General features: G+C 46.5%; 1 protein-coding gene across 1 annotated transcript in view; it reads left to right on the top strand.

Annotated features, from left to right (window-relative positions):
- The first annotated feature begins 2,044 nt into the window (after positions 1-2,044).
- Positions 2,045-15,857, top strand: part of Slc35f3 (solute carrier family 35 member F3) — a 259,955-nt gene continuing 246,142 nt past the window's right edge. Inside the window, exons 1-2 of the mRNA XM_028767774.1 lie at positions 2,045-2,097; positions 2,434-2,663. Coding sequence (XP_028623607.1) covers positions 2,045-2,097; positions 2,434-2,663 — 283 coding nt within the window. The remainder of the gene's footprint in view (positions 2,098-2,433; positions 2,664-15,857) is intronic.

Below are 15,857 nucleotides of genomic sequence, written 5' to 3'. Positions count from 1 at the left end.
TGGGGCTGCCACCTGGCCCTTTCTATCACTGACCCAGAAACCAAAGGGAAAGCAGTGTCTTGAGACAAGAATACGCATGCATTGAGGTTCAAAGACACTTTGGTTGTTCACAGTGCATTCAATTTAAATTTTGTTTCTTTCATTTGATTTTGTCTTTAGAAGCCTTGTAAACAGTACCGTATTTTTGTTTCAAATTTCAATTGTCCATTGTAGGCATATAGGAAAGTGGTTAAATTTTGTACATTAACCTTGAATCTTTCAGCCTTTTAAAAAACCCAGTTATTGTGTTACTTCATGTAACTATGGCAAAATACTAGACAAAAACAACGCAAGGAAGAAGGGTTTATTTTGGATCACAGGTTTAAAAATGCACTCAGTCCATCGTGGTGAAAAAGTCCTGGTGGGGGGAGCCTGAGGCAGCTGGTCGCGCAGTATCCACAGTCAGGAAGCATCTGGTCACATGGCATCCATAGACAGAAAGCATCTGGTCACATGGTATCTACAGACAGGAAGTAACTGGTCCTGTGGCATTCATAGACAGGAAGCATCTGGTCACTCAGTATCCATGGTCAGGAAGCATCTGGTCATATGGCATCCAGACAGAAGCATCTGGTTACATGACATCTACAGACAGGAAGCAACTGGTCACATGACATCCACAGGCAGGAAGCAGAGAAAGATGAACAGAGATGTTCATCCCATTTTCTCCTTTTCATTCAGTGCAGGACCCAGCCCATGGAGTAATGCTGCCCATATCTGGAAACTCCTTCGTACACATGCCCAAAGGTTTGTTTCCATGGTAATTCTAACATCAAATCAACAATCAAGATTGACATCACGGTTATTAATTCCGAAAATTCCGAAGGTTTTTTTTTTTTTTTTTTGTGGTCATCTCTGAGACTTTCTACATCAGCATGGCTATCCAAATACAATTTCATTTTTCTTTTACTTCTTCCGAAATTGCAGCCACTGTCTTCCCTTTCTTGTGTAATTTAATTGTCTGGGACTCCCAGTAAGATGTTGTAGAGGCACAGCAAGGGTAGGTAGCCCCAGGTTGTCTCCCAGCAGGAAAACTGGAGTTTCTTACCGGTTTGCAGCAAGGTTTAGTAAATTCTTTATAGCAAGTTGAGGAGGTGAGTTCCAGTCTATTTCTAGTTCACTGAGGAGTAATATATCTTTCCCTAAAGCAATACATAAAGCAGTGCTTGCAGTTTGATCTCTTGGGGGAAATGTATCTCACACTCAAAAAAATGTTGGAATCTAGCTATAATTCATAGTAGCCTTTCGGGACTTGATAAGGCTGTTTTCTTCTCTATATATCTGTGTATTTTCTGAATTTGCGCTCAGTAAAGAAGAGCGGAATGGAGGGTGGTTTGGTGGTCAAGAATGGCTTAGGAAGAAGGCACAAAAACTGATTGGGAGCTAGGTAGGACAACAGCCTCTGCAGAAGGCACTGAAGCAGTTAGTGCCCTTTTCCTTGGGCTTGTGAGCTGGGGACTGGACTTGATCCAGCAATCGCCACCTTTTCTAAACAAGCCACTTAGTGTGCGCTGTGAAATGCCAGGTTAGTTTGCTTTTTGCTTTCGTAGTAGCACCGCTCTTTGGGGTGGCACGCAAGCGTTTGTGTTTGGGGTGGGTGTTGGGGGAGAGACCTAGAGACTCACGTGTCCAAACCAGAACGCCAGGACCGTGACAGGTCCCGCGCCCTAAGGTTACAGAGCTCAGGGAGCCTGGCACACTCGGGGCGGCGAGGATCTGAACGCGCGTCCCCGCCTGGTCCACGCGCGCCGAGGCAGCCACAGACTCGCGTCCCGGTGGCTCCGGAGCGCACTACCAGGAGTGCTCTCCGGAGCTTGGGTGTCCGCGACCGCTAGTCCTAGGGCGCCCGGCGGTGGCAGGCAAGGGGTGCGGCGCTGCTCTGCCACCGGCTCCCAGCAGCGGGCGACCTACGGGCGTCCGGACCTTCGCAGCGGCTGCGGGGAGCTCGGGCCGCGGCTCCCCCAGCTCCAGCCTGGGCGTCCCGGGCCACTCGCTGCCGCCGCCCATGGGGATCCGAGAGTTTCCCGGCGGCGCTCCCAGGGCCAAGAGCATTGCTGTGTGAGTAGGGCTGCAGGCGCGGGAGGGCAGCGGGCAGGTGGCCCCCCGGGCATCCGCGACCCTGCATAGCCCGCACTGCTGCGCTCCTGGTGGGAGGGAGGGACAGAGGGACTGTCATGTGCGGCGGAGCTGGGGAAGTTTCAGCAGTATCTCCGGGCTACTCGCCATAGCTCACGTTGCCTGAGGCGCCCAGGGCAGGGCGAGGGACCCGACGCCGAGGTTCCCGGGAGCAGGGCACATGGCAAGCAACGCGAGGGGAGTAGCCGTGGGTCCTCACAGGTCCTCACTGACATCTCCTCTCTGCCCTTGACTCATCCCGCCTTCCCGCGGCCTCAGTGGCATGAGGAGGTCACCGGACGTCAGCCCGCGGAGACTGTCGGACATCAGCCCTCAGCTCCGGCAGCTCAAGTACTTGGTGGTGGATGAGGCGATCAAGGAGGATCTGAAATGGTCGCGCTCTGTGGAGGACCTCACCAGCGGACCGGTGGGACTCACATCCATCGAGGAGCGGATCCTGCGCATCACAGGCTACTATGGCTACCAGCCCTGGGCGACCAGCTACAAAAGTAAGACCCCCACGTTATTCCCTTGTTCACTGGTGGTCTCCCTGCCAGAGACACAGCTGCCAAGGAAGCGAACAGGGATGGTCTACTGAACCCTCTCTGCTATGAGCAGATAGGCAACTTTTATGAAGAGGCCCCGGGGCGTTTCTCAAGTCCTGAAGGCACTTTCTGCGAGGGTGGGGGTGGGAGGGTGAAGGGGAGGATTTCTGTTACATTCTCTCTTACACCTCCCTGACCCAGGTCCACTTTTGAGTGATTCTGAGGGCACGCCTGTTGTGGCTATCAGTGAGAACTGCTTCAAAGAACTGGTCTGTGTGGGTTTCTGAGTGGATCCTAGTGCAGTTAGCTCAGGAGAACTCAGCCCTTGGGCCTGGACTTTAATTGTGTCTCTCAGGAGAAGTAATGAAAATTCATTGGATCTAGCTCTGTCTCTTTGCTTTAGGATTATATGGGTCCTAAGTGAAAGGATTTTGTTCAGATATTTCTAGATATTTGAGTTTCTGGAAGATGTATGCTTGGGGCCAGGTGGGGGTACCTCAGACTTTACCCTGAGCCTCAGCTGATGACCTTGGCTGCAATGGTGAGGGATGAAGACACTACCTTTGCAGGCAGGACTGATTTGGTGACATCTATTCTGTTTTCTTTGGAAGGTAGAGATTCGCCAATACAAACTCAAGATATTCTTTGAGATATTACCAGGGTCCCATGTTATGCCTCTGTAGTTAGACACTGGGAAAAGATCGCGGCTCACTCCCTCGGTGGGTCTGAGAAGGAAGCATGACTCATTCATTTGTAAGAAAGTCTAGACCAACAGCTTGATAATTCTCAAAGATTTTTTTAACCTTTTGTTGCTTGGAATTACAACATAATGTATTGGTTTTCCCCTAAGGGAAAAACACTAGACGTTTGTTTTATAACTTAATAATATTCACCAGTAAGACTCTGTCTTTACACAAATTATTCTTAACACCTTCAAGTCTAAGCATTTGGCTTTGAGTCTTGTTTGGTCTGCTGTTTGCAATAAAGGGCATGGCATTTGGGTGCTTGATTTCAATGGCCTGATTTGAGATTAAAGGTCTGTGGCGATTGTATGTAACTCAGTACAAAGCTTTCTGATACACCTATATCCTCCCTCAACCCTCCCCTCTCCCCCAACCCCTTTGATTCTGCCACATGGTTTGTCTTTTCATTGCAAAAGGAAGTTGTCTGTCACTGAGAGCCACTACGCTTAGGGTAGCAAGCATCGGGAGCTTTCAAAACCCAGCTTTCCTGAGGGTGTGGAGGGGGAATCCCCAGTTTTCCTGCTTTGCGAGTTTCACTTAGAAAACAGATATTCTGTGATTCGTGTCTCAGTTCTCTGCATTTATAACTAAGACAATGCTATAAATTACAGGCTTTGGGAAGTCATCTCTCAGCTCCCGAAGACATGATACGGTTTATTTTTATGATTCCCTTTGTGTCCGACTCTATGCTCTTGTGCTGAGGTTTGTGATTTGGGGGAGCTGGTGAACACTTTTTGGGCAAGATGACTCTATTGTAAAGACTCCGACATACTTTATAACAAGACCTAGGAAGGGCCACATGTAACACAAGTCACTTGTGACACCAACAATACTATTAAACACCATCTTCCCAAGGCTTCTCTGAAGGAATAACTAGGAGAAGCCAAGGCTACAATGGTTCTTGCCCCGAGAACAAAATCCCCACTCCATTTATCCTGTCCTTGTGAGGATTCTTTCTTCTTCCAAGGTATTTTCTCACCACTAAAATGCTTTAGGTGACAAGTGACATTTTGATGAATTAATTGGCTTTAAGTTTAAATTTAGAGGCTCTGATGTTTTATTCATGCAGCTGAAGAGGGGTTAGGCCAGAGCTCTGAAATTTGCCATTTCTACCCAGCTCCAAAAATAATAACAGAGGTATATCCGTCTGGGTCGTCAGGTCATTGCTTAGTTTGTTGCCTAACATATGAACTCAACCAACTAGAAGAGACGATGATTGCAAGGTAAAGTGCGCGTGTGTATATGTGCGTGTGTGTACACTTGTATGTGTGTGTGTGTATGTATGTGGTGTGTGTGTGTGTATGTGCCTGTGTGCACAGGCCAGAGGACAACCTTGGATGTCATTCTTCAAATCACACAAACCTGAAATTTGCTGAGTAGGCTAGGCTGAATAGCCAGCAAGTCCCAGCAAAGTCCCTGTTTCCACCTCTCCAGTGCCGGGATTTCAGACAGGTGACAGCACACCCTGCCTTTTTATGTGGGTTCTGGGGATTGAACTCAGGTTCCAGTGCTTCCAAGAGAAACACTTTACCAGCCGAGCCTCTAAAACATAACTCTTGCTGCCAAGCTTTCTTTTAGCCCTGAGCTTATGGGCCTTGCCCACTGTTGATGTTTTCTAGATCATTCTTTGTCATGTGGGGGCTGCATAGTGTTGAGTAGTATCCCTGGCCTCTGTTCATTGGATGGCAGAAGATTGCCATTCCTCCCCTAGCTGGCAACCAGAACATTTGTAGGCACTGCCAGATGTCCTTTGCAGGGTGAGCCTTTGGTTCAGAACTACTTGGTTACTCATGCCCTAATGTTTGCACACCAAGCAAGCCATGGTCAAAGAGCAGCTATGCTTTCTGAGTTCCCTTCTCCCCCCCTTCCCCTCCCCCTGTCCTCTCGGACCATTCCTTGGGATTTTGTGTTGGGTCAAACCATAATAAACAGCCTTCTAAAGACTTCATGGAGTCAGTTTCTTCTGCTGCATCTATGATTCATCTACTTGCCCTAAGTTGACAATAGTTTGTAGTGAGTACTTCAACATCTCTTAACAACATCCTTGCCTCCTTCCCTCAAGCCAGAACTGGGGGAGATGAGAAACTGGCATGCCTTCACCTATTTCACTTTGCTTCCTTCCCTGAGGTAGATGTGGATCGGGAGAGAGGTTAGAGGATGGGAAGAAGGGACTCACAGTTGGAAGTCCCCGTGTGTATGTAGACAGACAGCTTGCATCACAACATGGTTGTGTACTGGTGGCCTGTCTGCCCAGGGAAGTAGCACATCTTGAGATCCCTCCTGGTGCTTCTTCACTTAATGGGGCACTTTGGGGAGACTCATCCCATGACAGGACACAGAGCCAGGCAATGGAAGACGGAGCTCCAGCATGGGTGCCCCTTCATCCAGAAGCAACAACAGCATGACCTGCCTTAAACCAACAGCTACAGTCAGGCCAGTGCAGGAGGAGCTAAGAGCTACTGTTTACATCGAGCAGGGACATTCTACTTTGTCACGGGTTCCCCTAATGGCTTCTGAATGGTGCACTCTCAAACGCTTTCCTAATAGAAACACTTTTTAGGAATAGCTGTGTGGAGAATGAGCTCATGCTTCACTGTGCAGAAGTCTCTTCTGGGTCTCCTCACAAAGTGCCTGCTCTGAAATGCTCCAAAGAGGGTTGATCTCACTTTTTGTATATATTCATTAATACTGCACAGCGCTTGCATGTTGAGATAAAAATGATTTAATTTTAGAATATGCTGATGGGTTTAGTTTTGAGTCATTCGCAGGGTGGAAGGCAAGCTAGTCTCCAGAGGCTACCCGTCTTCTAGTTCCCTCCCACCAGTCATGAGCAGTGTGAACGTAGACCAGGAGCATGCAGGGGATGAGGGTGGAGATTTTCTGTTTGAACCTTATGATATGTAGGGTACAGAAGGGCATCTGATCAAAAGAACACTGCTGTCCCTGGATTCTCTGCTCAAGCATTGTGGTGGCTTTGTATATGAGTAGAGGGCATATGGGAAGACTGTCTTGGTTGCTGTTACTTTATTCCTGGAAAGACATAAATGTTTATTCACCCCAGATATGGAGCCAATGACAGGCTAAAGTAGTCATACTACTGAAGTCCAGCTCAGCAAACCAGTGGCTTTATTGATAGTTCTCAAAGGTGTGTGGCGAGATGATACTTCCTGGAACAGAGGTAACTCAAAGGCAGCTACATACATCACTGAAAGCTGCTCTAGTGTGCTGATGACCTGTGGAAGCTGCATCTCCAGAGCTCTCTGTAGGATTTGCAGGCTGGTCAACAAGTCAGAGAGTCTTTTCCATGACCTGGGTCGAGCTGAGTCTTCCCAGCCATCCTCTCTACTTCTATAAGCTTGGGAAAGAGAGGCTTTGTGCATCTGCTCAATTTGAGGGACTTCCTGAGACTTATGAGTTGCTTATTTCTGGGGTCTTAAGAAGCTTCCTTCCAGGTTTCCTGCATTCTGTAAGCTTCCTTTCAGAACTTCTCTAGTCTCAAGGAGCTTCCCCTCCAGGATGGAATGCTCCAAGTCAAGAAGTTTCTACTCAACACCATTTCAGACTGACGTGTGTGCACAGGCTGCTGGCAGAGCTCCCTGCAGAATGAGGTATACACTATGGTTGAGGTCACCAGAGCACAGCTTCTGTGTGACCTGACCCTTCAGAATAACACCAATCAGACTGGCAACTTGAAATTGATGCACTCTGAGAGATTGATGATTGGCTTGTCACATTGTCTGGAATGGAACTGAGAAAGAGAGGAGGAAGACCTACAGTTGGTGGCAAGTCTAGGATTGTTAGAGGACAGCATTTTCTGATATGTCAGTGTCTTGGTCGGTGTTCTTTTTCTGTGAAGGGACACCATGACCACAAAACTCTTATAAAGGAAAGCATTTAATTGAGGCTTGCTCACGGGTTCATAAGTTTAGTCCATTATCATCATGGTGGGAAGGAGGGAGGCACACAGGCAGACATGGTGTTGGAGATGGAGCTGAGAGTTCTGCATCCAGATCAGCAAGCAGCAGGAAGAGAAAGACACTGTGCCTGGCTTGAGCATCTGAAACCCCAAAGTCCACCCCTAGTGACACACTTACTCTAAAAAGGCCACACCTCCTAATATAAACACATACTAACCATTTGCTAAGATGTTCTGAGGTTTGAAAGTTAAAGCATAGAATCTGAGGCTAGGAAGATGGCTCAGCCAGCTCAGTGCTTGCCAAGCAAGCATGAGGACCTCATTTGTGTCTCCAGCACCCATGTAAAAAGCCAGTCATGATATCACAAGTCTGTAATCTCAACACTGGTGATGCAGAGTCAGGAGGATCCCTGGGGTGCATTGGTCAGTTACTATAGTGGTGACCTCCAGTTCAATGAGAGACTCTGTCTCTAGAAATAAGGTAGAGGATGTGTATTAGTCAGGATTCTCTAGAAGAACAGAACTTACAGAATGAATTTACATATATAGAGAACGGGGATTTATTAGAATGGTTTACAGGCTATGGTCCAGCTAGTCCAACAATGGCTGTTATCAATGGAACCTCAAGAATCCAGTAGTTGTTCAGTCCATGAGGCTAGGTGTCTCAGTTGCTCTTCAGTATATTCCAGAATCCTGAAACAATAAATTGTAGTGTCAGTGAAGGAATGGACTTGCCAGCCAGAGCAAGCAGGCAGAAAGAGCAAGCTTCCTTCCTCCGTGCTCCTCATATAGGCTGCCAGCAGAAACTGTGGTCCAGATGAATATTATTCTCATGTCAAAGATCCAGATTAAAAGTGAGTCTTTCCACTTCAAATGATTTGACTTAAAAAAAAAAATCCTTCACAGGTGTACCCAGCCACGTGAGTTTTAGTTAATTCCAGACATAGTGACAACCAAGAAAAGGCATCACAGAATGATTATGGAAGACAGCCAAGTGAAGCACTGGCCTCCATATATGCATGCATACAGACACAGACAGACAGACAGACAGACAGACAGACAGATAGACAGAAAGACACACACACACACACACACACACACACACACACACACACACACACATCTTTCCAGTAAGTTCCATGCTTCCCAGATCCTTCGATTGGTAGGCAGCCATACATCACCAAGTCTTCCGATGTGGTAAGAGGCCCATTCTCATCTCTAATGAGAAACAATGTTCCCCCAGCTTTCTCACAGACTCCCTGTTTGGAAATCTCTCCCAGGATCGCATACAAAACATGGGCTGATCCTTTCTGTATGCTGCCAGAAACATTCCGGTGAGTCTTATTAAAAAATAAATCTATCTGTATACAAGCCATTGAACTTGGATGAGTCCCATCCTTAGTGTATAATGATGCTCACTTAACAGGCAGCCCTGCAGCAGAGGGGTCACCCACAGGTCCTTCAGCATGGTTAGAGAGGAGGAAGAGAGTCAAGAGCCCAGCTATGCATCTCTGTAGATATATACAAATCACCCTCTACTCTAAACCTCTGGGGTTTCATCTTAAAGTGGGACAGGGAAACAAGCTTATGACTGACTTCACGAGGACCACCAGACCAGTTGTTCTTGAAGACCTTGCCAGCTCAGAAAGAGACCTTAACTGCCCCTCACCATGTTCACAGGCCAATGGTCTCCCTAGTAGACAGGTGGATGAGCACAGAGTCAACTTCTGCCCCACTGCTTCAACCATGCCTTTCCCTTGAATTTGAGTTTGAAGTCAAAAGTTATATAGTTAGGCTTGGCGGCCCTCCTATAGTCTCAGATACCTGGGAGCCTGGCATACGATTGTTACTAGAACCCAACAGTTTGAGGCCAGCCTGGGCAACATAGAGAAGCACCATTAAGAAAACAAACCAAACCCAGAGGCTGTGGTCAGGTCTAGACTGTTTTCAGGAATGAAGGAGATGTCTGTCTGTCTGTCTGTCTGTCTGTCTGTGTGAGTAGGAAGCAGAGGAGCCTGGATCACACTTAGAGATATCAGCAGATGTGTGGGGCCGAGAGATAGCCATGCTGTTTTCCAGGTCTGTCTCATTTTATTCTCTCCTGGATGAAGGTCATGCTGAAGTTCCTCCAAGCCACACGATACCATAGCTACAGACCCCAGTCCCCCATTCCCATGATGTGTGAGCAAAAGGCAGGTTTTATTGTGTGCAGTTGCAGGCTTCTCTCTGGATAAGACTCCTGAACTGTTTTTCCTTCAGGTCCATGTGGGAGAAGACTGTTTGTTATGTTGGATTCATTGCTACAGCATGAAAAGCCTGAGGAGAAACTGTATTTCAGCTCTTGGATTCGGAAGGCTCACTCCATCATGGCAGAATATTTGGCAGAGCAAAGCAGCTCACATCATGGTCCAGGAAGCAGGAGAGAGGGGAATGTTGGCACTGTGCTGGTCCCCTCACCCCTTGTATTCCACACAGACCCCCATGGGATGGTTCTTCCTCATGTTCAGTACCCTCTCCTTAATCCTCTCTGGAAATGTACTTCCTCAGTCTCTTGGGTGATTCCTAAGTCAAGTTGACAATGGCAGTCGGAATCACATATACCAAAGAGTGTTTAACTGGAAGAAAGAAATTACTGCTGGCTGCTGAGGTAACATAGGCACAGAGCCCCAGGTACCATGGTGACACTCGGATACCACAAGTGGATTAAGTATTTGCTTGTCCCATGTCAAGGCATAAATAGATGTGTGTATGTATGTGTGTGTGCACATGTGGACATGTAGGTTCTTACATGTAGAGGCCAGAGGTAAATCTCAAGTGCCATTCCTCAGGGACTGTCCTGCTTTGTTTTTGAGACAGTGCCTCTTATTGGCCTAGAACTCATTGAATAGGTTAGGCTGGCTGACCAGGAAGGCCCAGTAATCCATCCACCTGTCTCTGTGTATGTCCTCAGTCCTGGGATTACAAGTTTGCTTCATTACACCCTGTTTGGTTTTTTTTTTTTTTTTTACAAGGTTACAGGGATCAAACTCAGATTTGTGCTTGCATGGCAAGCTCTTCAATGACTTATATGTACTTTACTGACTTCCCAGACTTATATGTGTTTTTCCCATGATGTTTTGATCCACTTCAACGGTCAGTATGTGTCCATTGAATGAGGGAGTGGCTCCAGAAAACAAAAGGACCCTCCAGTTGGGAGGCTTGTACGTTCTTCACTCGAATGGTGGTGCAAAACTCTGAGCAGTGCCTAGGGCATGTTCACATTTGTTTCTTATTGGAAGCTTGGGATAGCTTTAATGTCTGGTGTTTGAAACTGTAGAGGATTCGGAGGTTCTCTCGGATAGTTTGTAGCCCAGAAGGTGAGGGCTGTATGGGACTCCTGGGATGCTGAAGTGTTTATTCAGTGTGTAACTTCTCAGATAGTTTTCCCGTGACATTCAAATCTTCTCCTAGTCAGTGTGCTATGTGTCATCTCTGACACTGGACTAGATATGAATCTGTTAGGAAATTATTATTTTTATCTTCCTCACTATCTACTGGCAATAATATAGTCTATAAAAATCTGCTATGTCCTAAAAGTTTTATTCAAGTCAGAGAGGAAAATGCTTCCTGGTGTCCGCCAGCTTGGATCTGTTTTAGAACCTGAGCTAACTCATTTTAAATAAATAGGTAAAAGGGCATCTTCTTTCAAAGAGTGGACACAGTTCTGACTGTAGATATGAGCGAGTCGTGGTTGGGCAGCATTCTCTCCATGTGCACATGTTGGAGCTTAATAAACATTTTTCTCTGTGGGTGTGCATTGTGTTGGCATTCAATACTTCTCTTCCTTTCTCTCTCTGTCATACCCAAAATTCACCTAAGAGGGTTGAGGAAAAGATACAGTTGGTAAACTGTTGGTTGCACATGCATGAAGAAACATCCAATGACAACTTCTAGGCTTCTCATCCACACATATACACATTTGTGCATACATGCACACACACAGAGGTGGGCACACACATGTACATGTGGGCATACACACACATCTCCCCCACAATTACCTGAAGAGTGTTTTGAAGGTCGTGCAAATACTGTGAACCAGAACAGCAAACTTCAAGAGCTTATCCAAACTGTTTCACTCTGTCAGCAGCTTATCAAATATTGAACAGGAAATATTTCAGATGTTATCTGATTTTATGCAGTAGATATATTTTCAAAGTCGGTAGTTGGGTGCATATTAAATATTTAAGTCATTGGAGTTAATTCTTTTTTAAGATTTATTTTATATGAGTGGGTGATTTGTTTGAATGTATTTCTGCGCACCATATATGCATACAGTGTCCTCAGAGGCCAGAAGGGGGTGTTGTATCCTCTGAAACAGGAATTATAGAAGGTTAAGAGCTGCAGTTTGGGTGCTGGGAACCAGACCCGGGTCCTTTGCAAGAGCAATACATTCTCTTAACCACTGAGCCACCTCTCCAGCACCTATAATTTATCCTTCACACCCAGGGAAAGGTGGTGCTGTGGATATATGAATGTGTTTGTTCTTAGACACTGTTTTATCTGGTGTCTATCTCAGAAGACATTTGAGGAGTTTCAGTGTGTGGTGATGAAGTAGAAGCAAGGGGCATTTTTTGCTAAGTCTAAAATGTCCCCTCAAAGGCTCGTGTGTTCAAAACTTGTTCCTTAGCTCAAGAGGCCTTTAGAAAGTTATCAAATCACAACAGCTCTGATTCAGCTGGACTAATCTACTAATAGATTTACAATGTGGTGGCACCATTGGCAGGTGCAGGAGGCCAGGAGGTAGAGCCTGATTAGAGGAAGAGAAAAGCGAGAACTGCCTTGGAGAGGCATGTTTCATCTGAGGACCCTTCCTTCTCTCTTCCTCCTGCCTGCTGGAAGAGAGTAGCTTCTCTCCTTGCCTTTCTGCAATGACATTTCTGCCTTACCAGCAGTCTGAGGACAATGTGGCCAGCCACACATGGACCTCAGACCTCCCGAACTGTGAGCCAGTGTAAATCTTTCTTCCCTTAAGACATTCTTTTCTGAGGTATTTGTTACTGCAGCAGAAAGCTAACACACATACCTCCTGCCCGGCCTCAGCATCAACATTTCCCACTAAGAAGCCGATCAGCCATGCAGAACATTGACTGCATGGAATTCCAGATTCTTCTTATGGGGTGGTTCTTCTGTGAGTCTTCTCAAAGCAGGTGAGGTCATGGCATATAAGAACCCTTCACTTGCAAGTGCTCATCCATTTACTCACAGATCTGCCCACCATTTGTCAACATTTGTTTCTTCAGTCGTTAGAGAAAACCCCCTCTGCTTCTACGGGATAATAATTATACCCATTCCCAAAGTCACCACACACTGTATGTGAGGTACAGTCACTCTTCTGAATCTATAACTCAGATTGGCACCTGTGCCTTCTCACAAGTGTATTACATGACTATTGTTTGTCAATATTTCCCCAAGTATCTTGGGGTTAATTTAGATCAACAATGACAAACCACAGACTAATCTCTATAGCCTATAAGTAATACTACATTGACGCTCTCTTACAGGATCCATCGTAACTAGTTAGAACCGGTGTGAAAAGGGGTTAGAGGGACATAGGTAGGTGGGGAGAGCCAGTGTGTTCCCTGAGATGACAGCTTCTTGTTCAAAGAAAACATTATAAGGACAGATGACAGAGAGGTGTGGGTGTGGGTATCTGTCATAGTCAGGGTTTCTAATTCTTCACAAAACATCATGACCAAGAAGCAAGTTGGGGAGGAAAGGGTTTATTCAGCTTACACTTCCACATGGCTGTTCATCACCAAAGGAAGTCAGGACTTGAACTCACACAGGGCAGGAACCCGGAGGCAGGAGCGGATGCAGAGGCCATGGAGGGATGTTACTTACTGGCTTGCTTCCCCTGGCTTGCTCAGCTTGCTTTCTTATAGAACCCAGGACTACCAGCCCAAGGATGGCACTACCCACAATGGGCCCTCCCACTCTTGATCACTAATTGAGAAGATGCCTTACAGCTGGATCTCATGGAGGCATTTCCTCAAGGGAGGCTCCTTTCTCTGTGATGACTCCAGCTTGTGTCAAGTTGACACACAAAACCAGCCAGTACAGTATCTAATAAAACAAAAGGGGAAAGGAGAGATCCAGGGGCTCTATAGTGAATCTAAGCCAGGGTCCACTTAGCAGACTTCCAGATTCAGGGCCCTTTCCATCCCTTTCTTCCATCTGCTTAGTCTTCTGTCTTCCTCCAAAGTTCAGTTCTCCATCCATCCCACGGATCAAGCTCCAGGATCCCATAGCCCTGCCAGCATTCCCGTTACATGTAGAGATTTATTGTGGACCCCATGAGGAGAGCAACAATGCCAACCAAACAGAGCCCCCAGGGTTTAAACCACAGCCTGGGAACACATAGGGAGAGATCCATGACTCCAGCTGAATATGTAGGGGAGGATGGCCTTGTTGGACATAGGTGGGAGAGGAGATCCTTGGTCCCATGAAGGCTGGACTCGAGTGTGGGGAATTTGAGGGTGGGGTAGGTGGCGGGGGGGGGGGTAGAGGGGGCACACCCTCATAGAAGCAGGAAGAGGGGGGTGGGATAGGGGATTCCTGGGCAGGGGTGGGGAATGGGGTAAGGGGATAACATCTGAAATGTAAATAAAATATCCAAAAAAATTTAAAAATAATTTAAAAAAAACCAACAAGTGGTGGTTTAAACTTCAGAGAACCTACTTTCTCTCCTTTCTAATGCTGGGACCAGAATTATCATCTGTTAAAAGAGCCCAAAAATCAAGAATATTTCTCTTTCTCATGAAATCACATAACAACAAAGACAATCAGAAGACTGGGTCAATGAAATTAAGCTCCGTTTTGCTTCCTGGCATTTTATGTTACAAACATTCTAGCCTTTTGGCAGAGCCTAAGAAAGCTAGCTTGTTTCTTCTCTAACTAGGAGCCTGATAGGAAGAACGCCAATGATAACAGGTTGAGATGCACTCTCAGGATCACCGCTCTGGGCTGGGCACCTGAGCAACCTCTGTTCACGATCTCTGTGGTTCCTTTAGGTGAAACTCCCAAGTCCACAGATGTGATCATTTGAAGGGATTCTCAATGCTGGGCCTAAGAATAGCAGCACTTCTACAGTTCAGGGGGCTTGATGGGAGTAACGTTTCTAAGTGCATGTCTGTGTTCATGTATCTTTGAAACCCAGGCGTCTTTGATCAGCAGCTCCTTTCTTTGGCTAATCCTGGAGTCCCTTTTCCACAGGTGCGAGCTTCTGAGACCAACAGACTTAGCTGAGTGCTGGCCAGCACAGAATACAACTGGGCTTCTCAAGTTGTCATTTATTGGGCTTCTGGCTTCCTGATTGCTTGCCTCTTATTCTTTTCTTTGAGCTGAGCCCATGGAGATCTAAACCCATGGAAAGCTTAGTTTCGATGGAGACACCACCTTATCCTGGTCACTAAGGGATATAAGGTCATTGGTATAGGGGGCCTAGTCTTGCCCTGAATTTTAGTCACCATGACTTTAAGGCTTCTATATACAGAGGGTCGTGGTATAGGCACTGTGATCCCTTGATCCACTGAAAATAGGTAAGAGGGTAAGAAGTAATAAAATAGATACTTCCCGGGGTTTGAGGTCTTTGTATGTGGGAAGGGTTGTCTTGTTTTCTGTGTGGCATGTCTGGGTTGCTTTCAGGGAACTGTTAAAAACAAAATCCTGGGTCCTGGAGGCAATTTAGAAAATTTGCTTGCTGTGGCTTATTAGAATATTTTTAGAAACGGGGTCATCTCCTTGGGCTTCATAACCATAAGTGTGATTTTAAGGGAGAATGTCCTGATCCATAACAGGTGAGGGATAAGGTGTCAGGTCTGTGATGTGCTTTCCAACGGTTCTGCATAAACAAGCATCAACAGATAGATCCAGAGCTGCAGCTGCATGTTAGTATTTGGTGAGTCTAAGCAATAGATACCAAACTTCCTGGCAATGGGAACACTTTGAAACTAAAACTGTCATCATCCCAGTCACTGGAGTAGCGTAGCTCAGGCATGTCGGGGCGGGGGTGAGTGTTTGTGTATGTATCTAACTAGGGTTATTATATCAAGATCAACAAGAGGAAAAAAACTGGGAAAATGTGTGACTTTGTCAGGCTGTTTCTGGGAAGAAGAAAGTTTATCCCATCCACCACCACCACCATGCTGCCACAAAGAAGGACCTTTGTACTGTCCTCAGTCCTGTGATGAAACACCCAATAAAAGCAGCTTAAGGAAGGAAGACTTCTTTTGGCTCACAGTCTGAGAGTACAGTCCAGGAGAGTGAGGAAGTCCTTGTGATGGGAATATGAAGCAACTGGTCCCATGGCGACCACAGTCAGGAAGCATCTGGTCACATGGCATCCACAGTCAGGAAGTATCTGGTCACATGGCATCCACAGTCAGGAAGCATCTGGTCACATGGCAGCCACAGCCAGGAAGCATCTGGTCACATGGCAGCCACAGTCAGGAAGCATCTGGT

The sequence above is a fragment of the Grammomys surdaster genome, unplaced genomic scaffold, assembly GCF_004785775.1.
Source record: "Grammomys surdaster isolate TR1022 unplaced genomic scaffold, NIH_TR_1.0 181, whole genome shotgun sequence".
Taxonomy (NCBI): domain Eukaryota; kingdom Metazoa; phylum Chordata; class Mammalia; order Rodentia; family Muridae; genus Grammomys; species Grammomys surdaster.
This window is presented reverse-complemented; position numbering and strand designations above follow the sequence as displayed.